Below are 23898 nucleotides of genomic sequence, written 5' to 3' on the forward strand. Positions count from 1 at the left end.
GCTTTGCTTTATCTTGGCCAGGTCGCAATTGTAAATGAGAACTTGTTCTCAACTTGCCTACCTGGTTAAATAAAGGTGAAATAAAAATAAAATAAATAAATAAATGATACCCCCTACTTTTCAAAATGGATGGAAATTGGAGGGGAAAAAACGCAATGGGAAACAAAATGATCTCCAGAGTGAAAATATGTCCCTATAATTGTTTCTCATCTTCCCCTCCGCAAGGTTTCTCCACAGGCATCAAGGAAGAGGACTATGAGGGTGAAGCCCAGCTCCCTTAAAGGACGTAAAAACCAGCGCAGATAGAGGATTGGCGTTCTGTGCAAATACCACAATTCCACCATGAGGACTTGCTTGCTGACCATTATATGGGCGTGCTTGTCCCTTTATGTGAACTCCACGTCTATTAGCAGAAAGACTGTGTTAGAGATGGGAGGAGAGGAGGACAGCGATGGAGCAAAGGGAGGGAAGATACTGAAACGTTTCAAACGAGGATGGATGTGGAACCAGTTCTTTCTACAGGAAGAGTACACTGGGAGTGATAAGCAGTACATTGGCAAGGTATGTCCATTAGCCTCCTTTTGTTTAATTGTTGCCATGCACTTCAGTGTGTGGGGAAAACTCCACTGTCTGCAACTGTTGAATTCCGGCCTTGACACAAAGATAATATGAATATTGAGAAATCTTCCAGAGCATCAAATGCCAATTAGGCTTGGGCGGTATACCGTATATAACGTATACTGGGGTATTTTGAAATACCGGCAGTAAGATTTTCAAAACCGTACAAAAAATGTCAATTTATTTGACATTTTTGGGGGGTTGGGGGCCCACTAAAGCTCAGCTGCGGGGGTGCGTGCTACACCGCTGCTTATAACTATAAGTAATGATAACACTTTATTTGGATAGTCCATCTGTAGATGCTCTACAGACTATCAGTAACATTTTAATTAACTATCTACTTACCCCTTACCCTAACTTTAGTTGCTAATCAACAGATCGTTTTTTGATAGTATGACCACCCGTAGAGCATCTAGAGATGGAAAATCCAGACTATCCACATAAAGTTTGACCAAGTTAACTATCTATGCTCAGGGCTCCTGCTATGCATTTGGTTTGCTAACTTGCTAGATAAGTGGCTAGATTGCAAGATCAAGCTTCTTGGTTACAGCAGAGACAATCAATCGCCTCCTGGATCAAGATCCCTGCTGCCTACATTTGTTTTGTGCGTAAAAAAACAACATATTAATATAGCACCCCTTGTGTGCACTACCGGTAATACCATATACCCCGGTATGGTACAGGAACAGTATGAAAATCTGGAGACCACCCAACCCTAATATCAATGTCTCTGGCCAGATAAACCTAAGACAATATCCCCCCACGAGGATTGGGATATTCTGATGTACAAAAACAGCATGCATTGCCACCTTTACCTCAGATCTCAGAAGACAATAGATAGAGCCATGAATCAGAAGTAGTATTGTGGAGTAGCTAGATGTGGAGATGCCTGCAGCACTGCAGGGGGCCTGTTTTAGGAGGCTAGAGATAGAAGAAATACTGGAGCTACTGAGGCCATGTTGTACCCTGTTGTACCCTGTAACCCTCCAGGCTCTTACAGCAAGACCCAGCTTCACAGAGCATGCAGGGAGATGATCAAGGATGGAGAGAAAAAAGGGCAAACGCAGAGTGGGAGAGAAAGTTATTCTGGAGCCACCACCACTAGTCTTGCATTAGGTTACTCTGTGGAGCCCTGGGGAGTGGAGCAACGCTGTGTGGTGGATTATTTCCATATGCATTGTAGAAAATGATTCACCTTGTCAGGTCCCTCTTTTTTTTCACCAAGCCTGGCTCTGTGCTGCCATGCATATAATAAGATGTTATCTGTCACATGTGATGTTGACTGTTCTGTCCTCTCTGATGGAACTGAACAGCCTTGTTGTGTGTTATAGATGTTCAGGCTAAGACCGCGCGTGAGTCACCATAAAAATGTACCTTTATAATAAAGCATTCCATGCATTATCACATTTCCAGACTTGTAAGTAAGATATCGTACTATTACTAAAGTGATGAGTAAATTGGATAGTCATAATTTAGGCTAATAATATAACTCAATCACTGTTCGCAAAAAAGACTGTTCGATGCAGTGCATAGTGGAGTAGGCCTAGGCTACAGTGCATTTGGAAAGTATTCAGACCCCTTGACTTTTTCCATAGTTTGTTACATTACAGCCTTATTCTAAAATGGATTAAATACACATTTTTCCTCATCAATCTACACATAATACCGCATAACGACAAAGAAATAACAGGTCCACCTGTGGTAAATTCAATTGATTGGACAAGATTTGTAAAGGCACACACCTGTCTAGATAAGGTCCCACAGTTGACAGTGCATGTCAGAGCAAAAATCAAGCAATGAGGTCGAAGAAATTGTCCAACGAGCTCTGAGACAGGATTCTTTCGAGGCACAGATCTGGGGAAGGGTACCAAAAATGTCTGCAGCATTGAAGGTCCCTAAGAAGACAGTGGCCTCCATCATTCTTAAATGGAAGAAGTTTGGAACCACCAAGACTCTTCCTAGCGCTGGCCACCGGGCCAAACTGAGCAATCGTGGGAGAAGGGCCATGGTCAGGGAGCTGACCAAGAACCCGATGGTCACTCTGACAGAGCTCCAGAGTTCCAGATGGACAACCATATCTGCAGTACTCCACCAATCAGGCCTTTATGGTAGAGTGACCAGACGAAAGCCATTCCTCAGTAAAAGACACATGACAGCCCGCTTGGAGTTTGCCAAAAGGCACCAAAATTCTCTGGTCTGATGAATCCAAGATTGAACTCTTTAGCCTGAATGCCAAGTGTCACATCTGGAGGAAACCTTGCACCATCCCTACAGTGACGATTGGTGGTGGCAGCATCATGCAGTGGGGATGTTTTTCAGCGGCAGGGACTTGGAGACTAGTCAGGATCGAGGGAAAGATGAACGGAGCAAAGTACAGAGAGATCCTTAACGAAAACCTGCTCCAGAGCGCTAAGGACCTCAGACTGGGGCGAAGGTTCACCTTCCAACAGGACAACGACCCTAAGTATACAGGCAAGACAAGGCATGAATGGCTTCAGGACAAGTCTCTGAATGTCCTTGAGTGGCCCAGCCAGAGCCCGGACCTGAAAATAGCTGTGCAGCGACGCTCCCCATCCAACATGACAGAGCTCGAGAGGATCTGCAGAGAAGAATGGGAGAAACTCCCCCAATTTTTTATTTATTTAACCTTTATTTAACCAGGTAGGCAAGTTGAGAACAAGTTCTCATTTACAATTGCGACCTGGCCAAGATAAAGCAAAGCAGTTCGACACATACAACAACACAGAGTTACACATGGAGTAAAACAAACATACAGTCAATAATACAGTAGAAAAATAAGTCTATATACAATGTGAGCAAATGAGGTGAGATAAGGGAGGTAAAGGCAAAAAAAAGGCCATGGTGGCGAAGTAAATACAATATAGCAAGTAAAACACTGGAATGGTAGATTTGCAGTGGAAGAATGTGCAAAGTAGAGATAGAAATAATGGGGTGCAAAGGAGCAAAATAAATAAATAAATAAATTCCCAAAGATTGGGAATCTCAGACGACACGAAAGAGAGGTTGAACAGGCTAGTAATAGGGGTTGCAACAATTTCGGCAGATAATTTTAGAAAGAAAGGGTCCAGATTGTCTAGCCCGGGTGATTTGTAGGGGTCCAGAATTTGCAGCTCTTTCAGAACATCAGCTGACTGGATTTGGGAGAAGGAGAAATGGGGAAGGCTTGGGCGAGTTTGTCACGTTTGTCGTAGTGAGGAGACCAAAGCGCAGCGTGATGTGAATATATACTTTTAATGTAAGACGAATAAACACGAAGAACACTAAACAGACTAACAAAATAACAAAACGAACGTGAACGCCATAAACAATGAGTGCAGACATGCAACTTCACATAGACAATAATCCACAAACCAAACTGGAAAATGGCAACCTAAATAGGATCCCCAATCAGAGACAACGATAAACAGCTGCCTCTGATTGGGAACCAATCTAGGCCACCATAGACCTGCATATGTCTAGACTAGACACACACACCTAGACATACAAAAAACACTAGACAAGACAAAAACACACATACCACCCTCGTCACACCCTGACCTAACCAAAATAATAAAGAAAACAAAGAATACTAAGGTCAGGGCATGACAGTACCCCCCCCCCCCCCACCCCCCCCCCACCCCCCCAAAGGTGCGGACTCCGGCCGCAAAAACCTGACTCTAAAGGGGAGGGTCCGGGTGGGCCTTTTTCATGGTGGTGGCTCGGGTGCGGGACGTGGACCCCGCTCCACCTTAGTCTTGGCCCACTTAGGTGGTGCCTCTGGAGCGGGGACCCTCGCAGCGGGCCCCGGACTGAAGACCATCGTAGAGGGCGCCACTGGACGGAAGGGCGCCTCTAGACTGAGGAGCGGCTCTGGCAGCTCCGGACAGGAGGGCGACTCTGGCAGCTCCGGACAGGAGGGCGACTCTGGCAGCTCCGGACAGGAGGGCGACTCTGGCAGCTCCGGACAGGAGGGCGACTCTGGCAGCTCCGGACAGGAGGGTGGCTCTGGCAGCTCTTGACTGACGGGCGGCTCTGGCAGCTCCTGACTGTCGAGGTGCACTGTAGGCCTGGTGCGTGGTGCCGGAACTGGTGGTACCGGGCTGAGGACACGCACTTCAGGGCGAGTGCGAGGAGCAGGAACAGGGCATACTGGACCCTGGAGGCGCACTGTAGGCCTGGTGCGTGGTGCCGGAACTGGTGGTACCGGGCTGGGGACACGCACCTCAGGGCGAGTGCGGGGAGGAGGAACAGGGCATACTGGACCCTGGAGGCGCACTGTAGGCCTGGTGCGTGGTGCCGGAACTGGTGATACCGGGCTGAGTACACGCACCTCAGGGCGAGTGCTGGGAGGAGGAACAGGGCATACTGGACCCTGGAGACGCACTGTAGGCCTGGTGCGTGGTGCTGGAACTGGTGGTACCAGGCTGAGTACACGCACCTCAGGGCAAGTGCGGAGAGGAGGAACAGGATACACGGGACCGTGGAGACGCATTGAAGATCCAGAACATAGAGCTGGCTCAATATGTCCTGGCTGGATGCCCATTCTAGCCCGGCAAATGCGAGGAGCTGGAATAGAGCGCGCCGGGCTAAGAATGCGAACTGGAGACACCGTGCGCATTTCTGCATAACACGGTGCCTGACCAGTTACACTCGCCCCACGGTAAGCACGAGGAGTTGGCTCAGGTCTCCTACCTGATTCAGCCAATCTCCTCGTGTTCCCCCCCCAAAAAAAATCTTGGGGCTGCCTCTCGGGCTTCCGTGCTAGCCATGTACCTACATATCTTCACTGTTCCTCTATTCTCCGGCATTCTCCCTCGTAGTATCGCCGTTCCGCTTTCGCTGCTTCTAACTCCTCCTTAGGACGGCGATACTCCCCCGGCTGTGTCCAGGGTCCATCCAATATTTCCTCCCATGTCCAGGATCCTTTTCCATCCAGTTTTTCGTCCCAGGTCCATTTCCCCATTACGCGCTGTTCCCTCCTATCACGCTGCTTGGTCCTTGTTTGGTGGGTTATTCTGTCACGTTCGTCGTAGTGAGGAGACCAAAGCGCAGCGTGATGTGAATACATACTTTTAATGTAAGACGAATAAACATGAAGAACACTAAACAGACTAACAAAATAACAAAACGAACGTGAACGCTATAAACAATGAGTGCAGACATGCAACTTCACATAGACAATAACCCACAAACCAAACTGGAAAATGGCAACCTAAATAGGATCCCCAATCAGAGACAACGATAAACAGCTGCCTCTGATTGGGAACCAATCTAGGCCACCATAGACCTACATATGTCTAGACTAGACACACACACCTAGACATACAAAAAACACTAGACAAGACAAAAACACACATACCACCCTCGTCACACCCTGACCTAACCAAAATAATAAAGAAAACAAAGAATACTAAGGTCAGGGCGTGACAGTGTTGCTGTGGGGGGTGCAGTACTGTTGACCGGGGTAGAGGTAGCCAGGTGGAAAGCATGGCCAGCCATAGAAAAATGCTTATTGTTATTCTCAATTATAGTGGATTTATCGGTGGTGTCAGTGTTTCCTGTCCTCAGTGCAGTGGGCAGCTGGGAGGAGGTGTTCTTATTCTCCATGGACTTTACAGTGTCCTAGAACTTTTTTGAGTTTGTGTTGCAGGAAGCAAATTTCTGCTTGAAAAAGCTAGCCTTGGCTTTTCTAACTGCCTGTTTATATTGGTTTCTAGCTTCCCTGAAAAGTTGCATATCACGGGGGCTGTTCAATGCTAATGCAGAACACCATAGGATGTTTTTGTGTTGGTTAAGGGCAGTCAGGTCTGGAGAGAACCAAGGGCTATATCTGTTCCTGGTTCTAAATTTCTTGAAAGAGGCATGCTTATTTAAGATGGTGAGGAAGGTATTTAAAAAAAATAACCAGGCATCCTCTACTGACGGGATGAGATCAATATCCTTCCAGGATACCCCGGCCAGGTCGATTAGAAAGGCCTGCTCGCTGAAGTGTTTCAGGGAGCGTTTGACAGTGATGAGTGGAGGTCGTTTGACCGCTGACCCATTACGGATGCAGGCAATGAGGCAGTGATTGCTGAGATCTTGGTTGAAAACAGCAGAGGTGTATTTAGAGGGCAAGTTGGTTAGGATGATATCTATGAGGGTGCCTGTGTTTACGGCTTTGGGGTGGTACTTGGTAGGTTCATTGATAATTTGCGTGAGATTGAGGGCATCAAGCTTAGATTGTAGGATGGCTGGGGTGTTAAGCATGTTCCAGTTTAGGTCGCCTAGCAGCACGAGCTCTGAAGATAGATGGGGGGCAATCAGTTCACATATGGTGTCCAGAGCACAGCTGGGGGCAGAGGGTGGTTTATAGCAGGCGGCAACGGTGAGAGACTTGTTTTCAGAGAGGTGGATTTTTAAAAGTAGAAGTTCAAATTGCTTGGGTACAGACCTGGATAGTAGGACAGAACTCTGCAGGCTATCTTTGCAGTAGATTGCAACACCGCCCCCTTTGGCCGTTCTATCTTGTCTGAAAATGTTGTAGTTAGGAATGGAGATTTCAGAATTTTTGGTGGTCTTCCTAAGCCAGGATTCAGACACTGCTAGGACATCCGGGTTGGCAGAGTGTGCTCAAGCAGTGAATAAAACAAACTTAGGAAGGAGGCTTCTAATGTTAACATGCATGAAACCAAGGCTATTATGGTTACAGAAGTCATCAAAAGAGAGCGCCTGGGGAATAGGAGTGGAGCTAGGCACTGCAGGGCCTGGATTCACCTCTACATCACCAGAGGAACAGAGGAGGAGTAGGATAAGGGTACGGCTAAAAGCTATGAGAATTGGTCGTCTAGAATTTACGGAACAGAGAGTAAAAGGAGGTTTCTGGGGGCGATAAAATAGCTTCAAGGTATAATGTACAGACAAAGGTATGGTAGGATGTGAATACAGTGGAGGTAAACCTAGGTATTGCGTGATGATGAGAGAGATATTGTCTCTAGAAACATCATTGAAACCAGGTGATGTCATCGCATGTGTCGGTGGTGGAACTGAAAGGTTGGATAAGGTATAATGAGCAGGGCTAGAGGCTCTACAGTGAAATAAGCCAATAAACACTAACCAGAATAGCAATGGACAAGGCATATTGACATTAAGGACAGGCATGCTTAGTCGAGTGGTCATAAGGGTCCAGTGAGTAGAGGTTGGTTGGGGTCACGGCGATTCAGACAGCTAGCCGGGCCATCGGTAGCAAGCTAGCATAGGATGGAGGTCTGTTTTTAGCCACCTCGTGCGTTTCCGATGGTAGATTAGTGGGGTTCCGTGTGGTAGAGGGGATCAATCCAATTGGCAAAATAGATATAGTTATAGTGACCCAAGAAAAATTGTCCGATAGACCTATTCAGATAGCAGCCGATAAGACAGCTAACAATTAGCAGGCCGCAGATGGGAGTTCAGGTAACGTCGCGACGGAGGGGCCAGTTAGATAACTCCCTCGGGCAGATAACGTCGGTAGTCCAGTCGTGAAGGCCCGGTGGGCCAAGCTTGTAGCATCATACCCAAGAAGACTTGAGGCTGTGATCGCTGCCAAAGATGCTTCAACAAAGTACTGAGTAAAGGGTCTGAATACTTATGTAAATGTGATATTTAAGTTTTGTAGTCTTTATAAATTTGCCAACGTTTCTAAAAACCTATTTTTGCTTTGTCATTATGGGGTATTGAGTGTAGATTGATGAGGGGGAAAAACGATTTAATCAATTTTAGAATAAGGTAACGTAACAAAATGTGGAAAAAGTCAAGGAGTCTGAATACTTTCCAAATGCACAGTATATCAGAGACCTTGGTGTCAGTATTGACTCTCTATCAAAATAAAGGTTAAATCAAATGTATATGACTGGAGACATTAGCAGAATCTTTTTAATTACAGGGTAGCCTGTACTCTGCTGAAACTGACAAGCAGATCAATAAAAACGACGTTGTCTGCAACTATCTAATAGGCTTACGGAAAGGAGAGACATAAATAAAATATGATCTAACGGAGGAGGAAATTATTGTCCAAGAACAAACTTTAAAATGGCAATGACCCAATAATAAAGACAGTGAATATGCGCAATCACCGGGGATATGGCCAATGCTCCGCGTGTGCCAATAAGATAGGCTACCGTTCGTTCTATTAAGTTTAGAGTCTTTTCCTTGTCTTCTCTTTGCAGCAATAGGCATTTGGTTTCCAAACTATGTTTTCCTGCAATTGTATTTTTGAAATGTTGCGATATGAATGGCTGGGCCTCTCTTTCATTGATATTCGCAATTCAACAATCATCTAGTGTATTTCGTATTTGCCGTGTGCGCTGCTCTAATTGCGGGCCCTTCCTCTGATTCTCCAAATCATGCTTTATGGTGTAGTAGCATATTTTGAATGAATCCATTTATTTCTGTATAGACAGGAGTAGGCTAATTAGGATATATCATTTTGGCATAGAAGCCAAAATGAGGGGTAGATCAGGGGGTAGATCAGCTTTAATCTAGATAGATTGTGGCTTCTATCAATGTAATTGTCTGCATAAATTCCAACCCCCCATATAGATTTTTATAAATATTATATTTAAATATTTTCTTTTTAAATATATATTGCTTCATTATTATTTTCACATGACCCTACCAATCCTCCCCTAATTGGAGTAAACTAATGGACAACAATACTTAGGCTTCGACTTCCAGTTTATACATACTACATACATTTCACAGATAGTATATTTAAAATGTGTTATCTTTTCTTTGTTTTTAGTCCAAACCTTCAGTTACCCTCAACCCCTCCCATCTACAGTTGAAGTCGGAAGTTTACATACACCTTAGCCAAATACATTTAAACTCAGTTTTTCACAATTCCTGACATTTAATCCTAGTAAAAATTCCTGTCTTAGGTCAGTTAGGATCACCACTTTATTTTAAGAATGTGAAATGTCAGAATAATAGTAGAGAGAATTATTTCTTTCAGCTTTTATTTCTTTCATCACATTCCCAGTGGGTCAGAAGTTTACATACACTCAATTAGTATTTGGTAGCATTGCCTTTAAATGACTTAACTTGGGTCAAACGTTTTGGATAGCCTTCCACAAGCTTCCCACAATAAATTGGGTGAATTTTGGCCCATTCCTCCTGACAGAGCTGGTGTAACTGAGTCAGGTTTGTAGGCCTCCTTGCTCGCACAAGCTTTTTCAGTTCTGCCCACAAATGTTCTATAGGATTGAGGTCAGGGCTTTGTGGTGGCCACTCCAATACCTTGACTTTGTTGACCTTAAGCCATTTTGCCACAACTTTGGAAGTATGCTTGGGGTCATTGTCCATTTGGAAGACCCATTTGCGACCAAGCCTTAACCTCCTGACTGATGTCTTGAAATGTTGCTTCAATATATCCACATAATTTTAAATTCCTCATGATGCCATCTATTTTGTGAAGTGCACAAGTCCCTCCTGCAGCAAAGGACCCCCACAACATGATGCTGCCAACCCGTGCTTCACGGTTGGGATGGTGTTCTTTGGCTTGCAAGCGTCCCCCTTTTTCCTCCAAACATAACGATGGTCATTATGGCCAAACAGTTCTATTTTTGTTTCATCAGACCAGCGGACATTTCTCCAAAAAGTATGATCTTTGTCCCCATGTTCAGTTGCAAACTGTAGTCTGGCTTTTTTATGGAAAGCGGCCTTTCAGGTTATGTCGATATAGGACTAGTTTTACTGTGGATATAGATACTTTTGTACCTGTTTCCTCCAGCATCTTCACAAAGTCCGTTGCTGTTGTTCTGGGATTTAATTGCACATTTCGCACCAAAGTACGTTCATCTCTAGGAGACAGAACGCTTCTACTTCCTGAGCAGTATGACTGCTGTGTGGTCCCATGGCGTACTATTGTTTGTACAGATGAACGTGGTACCTTCAGGTGTTTGGAAATTGCTCCCAAGGATGAACCAGACTTGTGGAGGTCTACATTTTTTTCTGAGGTCTTGGCTGATTTCTTTTGATTTTCCCATGATGTCAAGCAAAGAGGCACTGAGTTTAAAGGTAGGCCTTGAAATACATCCACAGGTACACCTCCAATTGACTCAAATGATGTCAATTAGCCTATCAGAAGCTTCTAATGCCATGACGTAATTTTCGGAAATTTTCCAAGCTGTTTAAAGGCACAGTCAACTTGTGTATGTATGTACACTTCTGACCCACTGGAATTGTGATATGGTGAATTATAAGTGAAATAATCTGTCTGTAAACAATTGTTGGAAAAATTACGTGTCTCATGCACAAAGTAGATGTCCTAACCGACTTTCCAAAACTATAGGTTGTTGACAAGAAATTTGTGGAGTGGTTAAAAAACGAGTTTTATTGACTCCAACCTCCAACCTCCAATATCTGAAGACCATCCAGTTTTGATTTCTAGCTGCCATATATTTTCCACTGAGCTGTGAGGTTTCACAAAAGTTCTGAACCTTTCTATTTTTGTAGTTTCTACAGATTGTAAATTAACCGTTGTGTGATGGTCATGTTTTTGTTATTCACCCAATGTTCACAGGTCTGATGGACCCACAATATTATTGGGTTTTTAAAACAATACAGCCATAACAATTTACGTAAAAATACTTAATATTTAATACTTAGATGTTGACTTATATCAATTACAAGACATATAGACAGCATACATGGTTCATATTTGCCATTTACCTCTGCTAGATCACATTTATCAATAAAAGCGCTATTATTTTTATTTGATAAAATGTGATTTTTGTAAACAAAAATAAATTATAATCAAGACATAGGTGGAATAAATCCTGTTTATCTTGAACAAATATACATGAAACAAGGTTTATCACTATTGATGTTTATTGCTTTTTACTGAACAAAGTGGAAGGACAAATTTGACAGTACATACAGTATTTTATGGAAATGATCATTGAGCCCCATTGAAAACAAATTAAGGCTGGTCTACACACCACATGACAGAGTTTTACTGTGTGTGTGTGTTGCAAATGTATTTCTTGCACTTGATGCATGTGTACTGTGTCTTCCTGTCCTTCTTGGGTCCACACACATCGCAGTGCTTCTTCTTGTTGCTACCGGCTGCAATCTAGAATGATGAAAACACTTAGTTCAGGAATTTTTTTACTAACATCTCACTCACACTCACTCACTCACTCGCTCACTCACTCACTCACTCACTCACTCACTCACTCACTCACTCACTCACTCACTCACTCACTCACTCACTCACTCACTCACTCACTCACTCACTCACTCACTCACTCACTCACTCACTCACTCACTCACTCACTCACATATATAGTTATAGCAGGCCAAGGTAGGAGAGTCAGACACACACGCATGCAACAACATCACTCACACTTACTTCCGGTATTGGAGTTGTTGGTTCTGTGGGTCGGACGGATACAGCACCAGCATCTTCCTCCTGAATCCTCCTCACGATGGCTGCAGAAGCTGGGGTCCTTGGGATATGTTGCCTCCTCTGGATTTGAGGTCTTTCCAATGCCTTGCCCAGCTCCTCGAGAAAGAGCCGTCTCCTCTGGAGCTTCCCTCTGTTCCAATCTAGGTTCAATGCCATCCAGTTGATAAACGCGTTGTACGCCGAGTTGTCCAAGATGTTGAAGAATATCACAAGTGGCCAGCGTAGGGTTCTTCTTTTGCAGCTGTAGCCAGTCACCAGCTTGTCTAAATTGTCCACCCCTCCTTTTGTGGCATTGTAATCCATTATGATTTCTGGACACAAATTCCATAATGATTTTCTGGATGGTGTCTAGGATGAACAGTTCAAAAGAAGACTTTATGTCCTGCACATGAGTAACTGCCATCAGCGTCGGCCCTGGTTGCATCCTTATCACATTGGCAGCCAAGCGGGGTGGCTCATTCCTTGGGCAACAAGACCATTCAATTTCACCATTTTGTTGACATCCATATTTCTCCTCCTGCAGGCTGCTGATTAGCTGGTTGCTGATGGGCTGGTCCTGGGGCTGGCTGCTGACGGCTGGTCCTGGGGCTGGCTGAGGGTCAATCTCATCCTCTTCTTCCAACTCACTGTCAGACTCCAAATTGACAGAGACATAATCCTCATGTTTGGAAAATTTTTCATCTTCCAAAATGGAAGACGCTCCTTCCACACTAGTTTTTCTCTCTGCAAAATCATTTCTAAGGCCCCCTGAGCAGAGATTATTTTTGCCATACTGATTGATTGTGGTGAAGAGCCACACATGCAAAGCTATTTATTTGTTGTGTCCCTCCCCCAATTTGCACCTGGCTTTGGTAGAGTGTGGGAAAATACTGAATTCTTTACAATGTATCAAAATAATGTATTGTAATAACATTGTGCAGGTTCCCGCAAGACATTGTGTAGTTTCACACACTACAATGACCTCCTGGGTGGCGCAGTGGTCTAGGGCACTGCATCGCAGTGCTAGCTGCGCCACCAGAGTCTCTGGGTTCGGGCCCAGGCTGGGCTGGGTTCGCGCCCAGGCTCTGTCGCAGCCGTCCGCAACCGGGAGGTCCGTGGGGCGACGCACAATTGGCATAGCGTCGTCTGGGTTAGGGAGGGTTTGGCCGGTAGGGATATCCTTGTCTCAGTATGTAAAATGTAATAAAAAATGTATGCACTCTACTGTAAGTCGCTCTGGATAAGAGCGTCTGCTAAATGACTAAAATGTAAAATGTAAATGTACAAAGGGTAAAGAGTGCGAGAAAAGCGGGAGACAGGCAGACAGGCAGGGAGACAGACAGGTTATTGGTGCTATGTTGAAACAAGAGGCACAGGGAGAAGGAAGACAGAGTGAAGGCACACAGCAAACCTTTTTGTTTAATAACCCCTACACACACACTTTTCCACACTTTTACAACCCTCGGGTCCAGTGGACCCGAAATCCACTTATGTTATATAAATGTGTAGGGGGGTGCACAGTGTGCACTCAATGAAAGTATGTTATTTTACATGTTCTTCACAGAAAATGAGCCAAGGCCAATGAGTCTCAGGTTTAAAATATAATTCATTGTATCATTTTTATTTTCGTAAACACTGAAAATGGGTCCCACAGACCCGATCACTCCACAATGGTTAAAGATAAACACATTTGCTACGAGTATTATTACATTGATCAATTTACTATGACTTTTCAAATCACCCAACATAGTTAACTCCAAGTAAATGTTGCATTTTTTCAGCCATTCCTGAACCTGTGACCAAAAACAAGCTACATATGGGTAGTATCAAAACAAGTGATCTAATGATTCTGTCTCTTCGCAGCAACATCTGCGGAGCTAGGATGATTGTTTCCCCCATATATATAACATTCTATTGGTTGCAATAATTTTGTATAATAATTTTAATTGAAAAACTTGTTTATTAAACTTGTCATTTAATTCAGTTTACTTCAGGAGAAGCTTAGCCTCCCTTAGCCTTATTTAACACCGCCTATGTGCTTAGGTGTACCACCAACATAATTATAGCACTGTTGAAATGCATATAAGTGTGATGCAGTAAAGATGGGACACACACTGAGGATGGTAGAGGATAAAGCCCCATTCTATACCCATTGCTCAAATTTGCATAATGTCTACTTAGAGGCATGGGAATAAGAGATGAGATGAGACAGAAACATATTTGCTCAGAGGGGAATTGCAGGTATTATGTGGTACATGTTGGATTTAGGTGATTTTCTAAGACATCTGTGGGAGGCGTCAATCATTCATCCTTTGTCATATCTAGGCTTCATACCATCTTGGCTTTCTTCGTTTTCAAAGATTCTCTCCTTTCTTTCCCTCAATCATTGTCAACTCCTGTTTCATTCAAGTGTGCATGTTCTGAGACTGCCTTGTACTTTGACAATTACCTGGCTTGCTGTGTGTTTTCAATGACAGTTATAAGAGGGCATTGAGAGTACACTGGGATGTTCACTAATTAATTCAGTGAATCTCTGTTTGGATTGGTGTACTACTGTATAATCTCTAGCAGTTTAGATAGACAAAAGGACCTGGAGAGGTAGATAATATACTGTTTGACAGATAAATGGGTAGGTATTAAATGTGTGTACTAAATAACATATAACCTTTATAAGCCAGGTATGCTGGTACAGAGAAACCGGAGCGTTACTTTTTAGATTTTTAGTCCTAATACAAATCAAGACGTTGTCAGCAAAGCAAGACCGTATTAAGGAAAGACAGAATGAGTCACTCACCATCAGCACCCGTCACCTACCCTACCTGTCACTCACACTCCTCCTCACATTCCATCAACTGTCACACCATCTAATGCAAAGTGTAAATCTGTTGGTGTTTTACTAGCTGACCTCCGGAGTTGGGGTCAGGGATAGGGAGTTTCCCCATTGGCGTGTTAGTCCAATCCCTAAATGGACTGGAATATTTATATGGAATAAACCCTAGGTCTGTTAAATGCAGTTGTTGTACAGTATATACAGATGTAGGACCTTAATTTAAGCCAGTTTGCTAAAGTAGTATAATAATCCTACATTAACAGGAAATGTTCATTATTATGGGGTGTCAGGTAGCCTAGTGGTTAGAGCGTTGGACTTGTAACTGAAAGGACGCAAGATCGAATCCCTGAGCTGACAAGGTTAAAAGTCTGTCGTTCTACCCGTGAAAGAGCAAGTTAACCCACTGTTCCTAGGCTGTTGTTGAAAATAAGAATTTGTTCTTTACTGACTTGCGTAGTTAAATAAAGGTAAAAAAAAAAGTTTTATGTAGATTATAATTAATAGTATAGAACATGAAGGCCCGCACACTGTTAAAGCTCCCAATTCACCGATTTATTGACAAGGTTTCAATCCGAAACAGATCTTTGTTCTTGATTATAATTCATTTAACATTTTTGTAGAGGTTGATAGATTTTCCGCTAGGGCAAATCAAGTCTCACATTTTAAAGTGGAAATTAGACTTTAGAAGACTTTTTAAACCTTGAATACACTACAAGTTTGCATTTCTTGTTGTGCTGGAAAATTCTCACCATCAAAAGAGTGATGAAATTAAGATCCTACATCTGTAGTATACATCTGGTATTTGCCTTGCTGACTTCAGGCCCCATTTCTCCAAGGAGACAAATATGTTGACTATGCTTTTGATTTTCTATGGCAGCTTCAATCTGACATGGACAAGGGGGATGGAACCCTGAAGTACATTCTAACCGGGGACGGGGCTGGAGACATATTTACTATTGATGAAAACAATGGTGACCTCCATGCCAATAAGAGACTGGACAGAGAGGAGAAGGCCTTCTATACCCTCCGAGCCACCGTAGTCAACAAGAACACAGGCCTGAAACTGGAGCCTGAGACAGAGTTCATCGTTAAACTTCACGATATCAATGACAATGAGCCTAAATTCGCAAAGGAACTTTACACTGCCAGTGCACCTGAGAGGTCTAATATAGGTATGTGCTCTTTCACTTTAATTTGACTTTTGACATGACAGGGTCATGACCTTTCAATTTATGTTTTAACCTTTGATGATTAACGATCAGTAAAATTTCAAGGTCAATGGTGCCTTAAAGTGTCAAATATTTTGTTTGCTTTTCTTTGAACCATGAATGGTTTTGACAGTTGATGTGAGTTCATATTCATCCTCAGCTATTATCTTCCGTTCTCAGGTACTTCAGTCACCCAGGTAACAGCCACGGATGCAGATGACAGCATGTACGGGAACAGCGCAAAACTACGATACAGCATCAGCCAGGGGCACCCATACTTCTCTGTGGACCCAAACACAGGTCTGTCTGTCCGTCTGTTTGTTTGAACCACCAGCAATGCTCTTTTATCCTCAAAGCAATTATTACTACAATGAAGAGAGAGAGACGGTAATGTAATGTTCAGAGTCAGACTGCCAGAGCCATTGCTATTCTCTCAGCCCCCTGTGCATTTTCCAAAGTATACTGAAACATTTAATCATTTCTAATGTGCACTCTGGAACATCCTGTCGCTCGTTCTGTGTTTAAACAAATGGAAACAATAAAAGCCTCCAACTGGCAGATTATTGTGTGGCTTAACAACGATATGGTTTATCCCTGATGTGACATGGAAGATGATGTCCCCATCACACCAGAGGACATGAAATCCTAAGAGCTTTGGAAAAAAATAGATGTTTCTGAGGGTTTATCTGAAAACAGTCATGTTGCAGATGATAGAACCCATTCACAGAAACAAAACAAGCCAGGCCAGATGGTCTTGTGTGCTATCTAATGGAAGGTCGGGGCGGTTGCCATTTTTTACTGTTCCATAAAAATAATTAGGTTACATACCAGTATTAAATGTTTCTCATTAAATTCAAGCACAAGGTCTTAGCAATGTGAAACGATTGTGGTGACCATTTCTTTGCAAGAGGTGCTTCTTTCTCAGAACAGTTATTAGTTACATTATTCCCATTGGTAGTTGTAACTATAGTAGTTGCTGATACAGTATTTAAATAAAGGACATGCACATAAATTAGGTCACTCTAACTATACCCACATCACTTAAATCTGTTTGGCATGGTGGCACCATGAGTAATCCCTACAGGACCAGAGAAGGATAAATGTTCTTAGCTAACTCATTAACAATACATCTCATTATATTATATGACACATGAATATTGTATTCTTCTGGTTTGTCCTCAGGTATCATCAGGACAGCCCTGGGGCCTGGAGAGATGGACCGGGAGAAGCGGGAGCACTACCAGGTGGTGATTGAGGCCAAGGACATGGCGGGCCAAAGGGGAGGCTTAACTGGAACCACCACAGTCAATATCACCCTGACCGACGTCAACGACAACCCCCCACGCTTCTCTCAGAGTGAGTAGAAGACTAAGAGTGAGGCACAATGACTGGAATTATACTGGTGGTTGAAGTATACATAGTAGTCCTAGTATAAGTGGTAGTGTCAGTGTACTGTGTGTGTAAGTGTGTCCATCTTATATAGGGTTAGCTGTGATTAAACTGCAATGCCGGGTCCCACGAAGTGAATCAGCTTGATAATCCTGATTAGATGAGCAGTGTAATACTGAGTGTCTCTCTCTCTCTCTCTCTCTCTCTCTCTCTCTCTCTCTCTCTCTCTCTCTCTCTCTCTCTCTCTCTCTCTCTCACACATGCACACACACACACACACACACACACACACACACACACACACACACACACACACACACACACACACACACACACACACACACACACACACACACACACACACACACACACACACAAATGAGAAACATCCCGGAATCTGTTTGACTTTGACAGATTGCTTTTGTCATTACTATTCTGTTAAAGTCCAGTGGTTGGATGGTGGAAAGTAAAGGGGTAAAACACTTCTGATACACTCCACACACACAGTGTGAAATATGCCTTCTCACATCTCTCTCTCCACCTTGTCAGTTGATGACACCTTACAGCAGGAGGCTTACACCCCCAGTCAGAACCATGCTAGAGGAAACAGAAACTGTCTAATTGGTCACCATGAGCACAAGGTTAATTCACCACTAACACTGCTGCAGGGCAGTGATACAGGCTCACAGGCTCCCTAACAATCTGAATTGTTAAATGTGTTAGCATCAGAAACATGGAAGTGTTGAGGAGAAGCTGGCACACAAAAAACACTCACTCAAGCCAAACAACCTCTTCTATTTGTGACAAGCTTATGCAATTCTGTTCATGGTTCCAGGCTGTCTTGGCTCCATTTTGTTAAGACACTTTCCTTATACTCTCCAACATAATTAGTGACACAAATGGTGAAATGGGAGTGAATGCTACAAATGCAAATAGTCTAATATGAAGTATCTCAAAGTTAATTTGTTAGAACATCCGTTGATTTACATACAGTATGTGTGTCTGTTTGTGATTCCAGGTATATATCAGTTCAGCGTTCCAGAGTCTATAAAAACTGGAATCCCAGTTGGGAGAATCAACGCAGTAGATAAAGACCTTGGGAAGAATGCGGAGATGTACTACAGTGTTGTCAGTGGGGATGGCTTGGACATGTTCGATGTCATCACGGACAAAGACTCACAGGAGGGCATCATTACTGTTCTAAAGGTAATATCTGTTATCCCTGTGAATGACAAAGATAGTCAGCCAAACCTCTAGGGCATATATACCCTATTATCAGCCCTGGATAGGCCTGAGGCCATTAGACCATCACAAACGCTATTATCAAAATACATTTGTACTGCATCATTACAAAACATGAGTCATCTACTATGTTCTATTGTGTCCCTGTCCCTGCAGTCATTGGACTATGAAAAGACCCGATCCTACACACTGGAGATCCAGGTACAGAACACTCAGACCTTGGACACTCGCTTCCTGGGGTACCTACCCACCAAGGACATGGCCACAGTCAGGATCGGCATAGAAGATGTGGATGAGCCTCCTCTGTTTGAGAAAGCCAGCTACGTGATGGAGGTGAAGGAGGATGCAGCCGTGGGTACTGCAGTAGGGTCTGTCAGGGCTATGGACCCGGATGGATACAACAGTCCAGTCAGGTTAGTTAGAGCACTGCTTTGTTTTCCCTCCAGCCCACCCATTCAGTTCTCCTGTACGTACCACCCACACCAAGGTCATGGGGAGATTGGTTATAATAATTTGTATCAGGGGTCATTTGATGAGTGTCAAAGGTTGTGTTGCAGTATTTTTTTTAAATGTAGAATGATTAGAGTTGAATCAGCCATCTCATTAAATTTGGAGTCGAGAATACGTTGTGTCCATAGAAAGACTAATGAGTGAAGGACAAGCTGTGTGTTTTGCTCATCTCCACACACATGCACACACTTTTTTTGTGAGTTCTTATCAATGTCCAAGTCCCTTAATTACCACTCCTCATGGAAATAAACTGAAAGGGCATTCCAGGATACATTTAATTAGATCATTGCGTAATCCGCTGGATGATCAAACTGATAGGGCTGGTCTGTTCTGTGCCTCTGTTCAGGGCTGTTTTCCTTCCAGGCCAGTCAGGGTAAAGAAGAAAGGGAGGACAATAGAGTGATTTAAGTCCCATTGGCTGTTTAGGGCAGATCCCCAGGGTGTGCAGTATTCAGAATAATTTTGTGAATACACAGAGAGGGAAGGAAAGACTAATTCCGTGCAAAAGGGTTGTCAAGTGCAGCAATAGAGGTTGTAGGGGAACGGAAGAAAATAGTCCATGCTTTTATTTGTTCTTATATCAATATTTGTATGCCTATTTTACAGGTACTCCATTGATCGTCGTACTGATCTAGACAGGCTTTTCAACGTGCATTCTGGGAATGGGTCCATATTTATCATAAGACCTCTTGACCGAGAAGAAGCTGCCTGGCACAACATTTCTGTTATCGCAACAGAGTTCAGTAAGTCTTTCTCAGCTTTATCATGCACATGAATTCACAATACAAACACTTATACCAAGGCTATGGAGTTGATAATATAATGATAATGATAATGATAATATTCTGTCCTTTGTTGAAACATAAAAAACATAATAACATTATACATAATTATTTATTACAATTATTATACATTGTTGTGATGTGTATGTTTTCTACACACAGACAAACCTCTGCAGACCAGTTGGGTGCCTGTTTATGTCCGTCTTTTAGATGTCAACGACAACGCACCCAAGTTCGCCTCTTTCTACGAGACATTTGTTTGTGAAAAGACTAAGGCTGGACAGGTACAGAACATGGATCCTCCACTTACGTCCCATGATAGATTGACATGATTTTATTATTCTCGCTGCTATAATTACGTCCATATCCTAGTGACATCTAGAGGTGCTACAATAGGTACAGTATATGCCCAGGAATACCCATGTATGTAAATGGTGATAAAGCACTGTGATGAGTACTGCAGTCCTCTGGGGTAGTGATTGGTCTCCAGGGTCTACTTTGTGAGGCGGCTGATGAGATAATCTATCATGGCAGCACAAGGCAGGTGACAGTAGCTGTCACACATCAAGGGCATGTTTAAATAGGTGCCCAACACATGCCTTCTCCTCTACTCCCTTGCCTTTCATCCCTCCTTCATCCCTCTGTCATTATTCATAATCATAAATTCACTGAGGTGTTTGTGTTTGCTGTGCTCCTGTTTACCAAGCAAGGTCCCTTGAGAGGACTCAATAAAATCATCCACAATATATCTTCCACAATGGTTATTTATGCCACCGATTAAATAAACATATCAATCTGTTTGGTCTATATAGATGGTCTATATCCTAGAAGTTTAGCCTCCAATTTTTCCTCTGATGTCACAAACCGGGGGAACCAAAGAGCACCTTACTATTATTATTATTGCGATCTGAGAGCACACAGATTGTTTGTTTTTTATCAATCTGTTTGTTTATCCCGTAAACAGAAGATCCAGACGGTGAGTGCTGTGGATGCAGATGACCCGGTGGGTGGACACAAGTTCTTCTTCAGTCTGGCTATGGAGGGGGCTTACAGAGGCAACTTCACAGTCAAAGACAATGGCGGTGAGTACTGTACTGTAGGATATTTTGGGGTCTCTATCACACCTGTCATCACCTGATATTATAGTGAAGAAGACCAAGAAGGAGAGTGATGAAGTGCCTCATCAGATGACCTGGCCTCCACAATTAACCGACATCAACCCAATTGAGATGGTTTGGGATGAGTTGGAGTGCAGAGTGAAGGAAAAGCAGCCAACAAGTGCTCAACATATGTGGGAACTCTTTCAAGACATTTTAGAAAAGCATTCCAGGTGAAGCTGGTTGAGAGAATGCCAAGAGTGTGCAAAGCTGTCATCAAGGCAAAGGGTGGCTACTTTGAAGAATCTCAAATATAAAATATATTTTGATTTGTTTAACACTTTTTGGGTTACTACATGATTCCATATGTGTTATTTCATAGTTTTGCTGTCTTCACTATTATTCTACAATGTAGAAAATAGTAAAAATAAAGAAAAACCCTTGAATGAGTAAGTGTGTCCAAACTTTTGACTGGTACTGTATGTTGTTTCTCTCCCTAGATAACACAGCTGGCGTCCTAACCCGGCGCTCCAGCTACAGCCAACTGCACAAGAGCATCTACCTGGTTCCTGTGTTGATCACGGACGGGGACTTCCCCATGCAGAGCAGCACGGGGACGCTGACGGTGCGCGTGTGCATCTGCGACCGCGAGGGAAACATGGAGCTGTGCAACGCCGAGGCCCAGACCAGCTCAGCTGGACTTAGCACCGGGGCCCTGGTGGCTATCCTGCTGTGTGTCATCATCCTCCTCAGTGAGTATAGCTGTCTGTCTTTCTGTCTGTCTGTCTGTCTGTCTGTCTGTCTGTGTGTCTGTCGGTCTGTCATTCTCTGACACATCTCCATCTCCAATTTAGTCATTCATATTAATGTATGCAAACTGTTTGGAAAATATGTCTTTAATAAGAAATTTCACAGGTTATAGTGTAGTTCAATTTGCCCCTTCTGTATAGCACGCACGCACGCACGCACACACACACACACACACACACACACACACACACACACACACACACACACACACACACACACACACACACACACACACACACACACACACACACACACACAGGCGCTTCTAAGAAAAGCCCTACATTTCCCAGAAGATAGCCTATTTCACTCTTGGCTGTCTACAGTAAAAGTGTTATATATAGAGGATCAAAACAAGTCTGAGGGGATTGAGATTGTGGACAGGATAGTAATTCAACAGGACTGGCAGTAAAATTAACCTTTTATACACCAGGAGTTACTTTAATACAACATGGAATGCAATTACCCCAATATATTATGTCAGCAGCATTAACTACATATACAGTGTAATGGAAATGCATTTATTTAAAGGTGCAATATGCAGAAATCTCTCCAACATTTCGTAGTTTCTAAAATACTAATAGTTAGCCTCATTTCAGTTTATGTGACAAAATAAGCAATGTATAGTGTAGAGAATCATTGTACCATCTAAGTAAATATATTTACAATAACCAAAAATATTGTATTTTCAGGCTGGTCTACAAAAACAAAAGTAAAAGACGCAAAAACGAAACTTGAGAACGGGAAGCATAGAAATAGCACACATAGATCAGATCTATTACTTCTTAGACTTGCATTCAATGAGAATGACATATCTATTACTTACATTTCTATATTTGGTCGGATCACCTAAAAAGTTACATATAGCAGCTTTAAAATGTGGCACCATTCTTGGTTATTTATCAGTTAGTAGTTGCAATCTCATTGCGATGTTGGAATTAAAACATTTTTCAGCATCTCTACTGCAGTCGTTTCTAAATTGTTACTGGGCTGTGGATACATGAAGCAGGCCGTGTTCTAATGCAGTGTTCACTGCAGCATGAGCAGCAAGATAATATGAAATCACCCAGCCCTGAACAGCAAACCTCTCTCTAACGCTGACGCTCCATCTCTCCCTCTTTCTTTGTGTCCATCTCTGTCTCTCTGTCCCTGTCTGTCTCTTTCTCCCTGGTTATCTCTCAGTGATCATAGTGCTGTTTGCTGCACTGAAGAGGCAGAAGAAGAAGGAGCCTCTGATCATCTCTAAAGAGGACGTGCGAGACAACGTGGTCAGCTACAATGACGAGGGGGGCGGAGAGGAGGACACCCAGGCTTTCGACATCGGGGCTCTGCGTAACCCCGAGGCCATCGAGGAGAGCAAACAGAGGCGGGACATCATCCCTTCGGGCACTCTGTACCCCCCTATCAGACGGACAGCCATCCCGTCGCGGGACAACGCAGACGTCCGGGACTTCATAAACCAGCGGGTGCAGGATAACGACAGTAACCCCACTGCCCCCCCTTATGACTCTCTGGCCACATATGCCTATGAGGGAACCGGCTCAGTGGCTGAGTCTCTGAGCTCCTTGGGGTCAGCATCCTCTGAAGGGGACCAGGACTACAACTACCTCAGTGACTGGGGGCCCCGCTTTAGGAAACTGGCTGACATGTACGGGGCTGAGGACAGCGACCTTGAATCCTAACACACCACCTGAACTGTTTGTGGGTGGGAGCTAGGAGGATGACCTATGAACTATGACTGACTGTAATCTGTCTTCTCAGAAAAGAGGATAAATGTTGCAGCCCAAGTTTTTTACAAAGTGCCCTTTTATTCCTTCCAACTCAGTAGGCCATAGTTCCTTCTGACGGCCAGACCAGACAGAGACTGTGCAGCTGTGTGGATTTTCTTTTACTGCAAGGCCGACCTTTGAAGAAAGGATGAACTTCAGTCCCTCAGTTGAAGTTAAGAACCGGAGTTCAGTGTCAAAAAAACCTATAAAAAGATACATTTATTTTTCATTTCTGTTTACGT

The 23898-nt window shown here is 43.5% G+C and overlaps 1 protein-coding gene across 2 annotated transcripts; it reads left to right on the forward strand.

Annotated features, from left to right (window-relative positions):
- The first annotated feature begins 342 nt into the window (after nucleotides 1-342).
- On the forward strand, nucleotides 343-23898 carry LOC120020129 (cadherin-6-like). 2 transcript variants are annotated; one of them, XM_038963592.1, is made up of 11 exons: nucleotides 343-561; nucleotides 15730-16024; nucleotides 16241-16360; nucleotides 17243-17416; nucleotides 18468-18655; nucleotides 18848-19104; nucleotides 19808-19945; nucleotides 20138-20267; nucleotides 20948-21065; nucleotides 21581-21832; nucleotides 23070-23898. In XM_038963592.1, the coding sequence occupies exons 1-11, from the start codon at nucleotides 343-345 to the stop codon at nucleotides 23567-23569; spliced, it is 2391 nt and encodes a 796-aa protein (XP_038819520.1). In that variant the 3' UTR covers nucleotides 23570-23898. The 2 variants fall into 2 exon arrangements, with proteins under 2 accessions (XP_038819520.1, XP_038819521.1); XM_038963593.1 differs by having other exon boundaries at nucleotides 345-561; nucleotides 19808-19944; nucleotides 20146-20267.

This window comes from Salvelinus namaycush, chromosome 25 (genome assembly GCF_016432855.1).
Source record: "Salvelinus namaycush isolate Seneca chromosome 25, SaNama_1.0, whole genome shotgun sequence".
In the NCBI taxonomy this organism is placed as follows: Eukaryota; Metazoa; Chordata; class Actinopteri; order Salmoniformes; family Salmonidae; genus Salvelinus; species Salvelinus namaycush.

Coding starts and splice junctions, on each gene's coding strand:
- LOC120020129 (XM_038963592.1), top strand. CDS start 343: ATGAGGACTTGCTTGCTGACCATTATATGGGCGTGCTTGTCCCTTTAT. Junction 16,025..16,240: donor ACCTGAGAGGTCTAATATAG/GTATGTGCTCTT, acceptor TTCCGTTCTCAG/GTACTTCAGTCACCCAGGTA. Junction 20,268..20,947: donor AAAAGACTAAGGCTGGACAG/GTACAGAACATG, acceptor TCCCGTAAACAG/AAGATCCAGACGGTGAGTGC.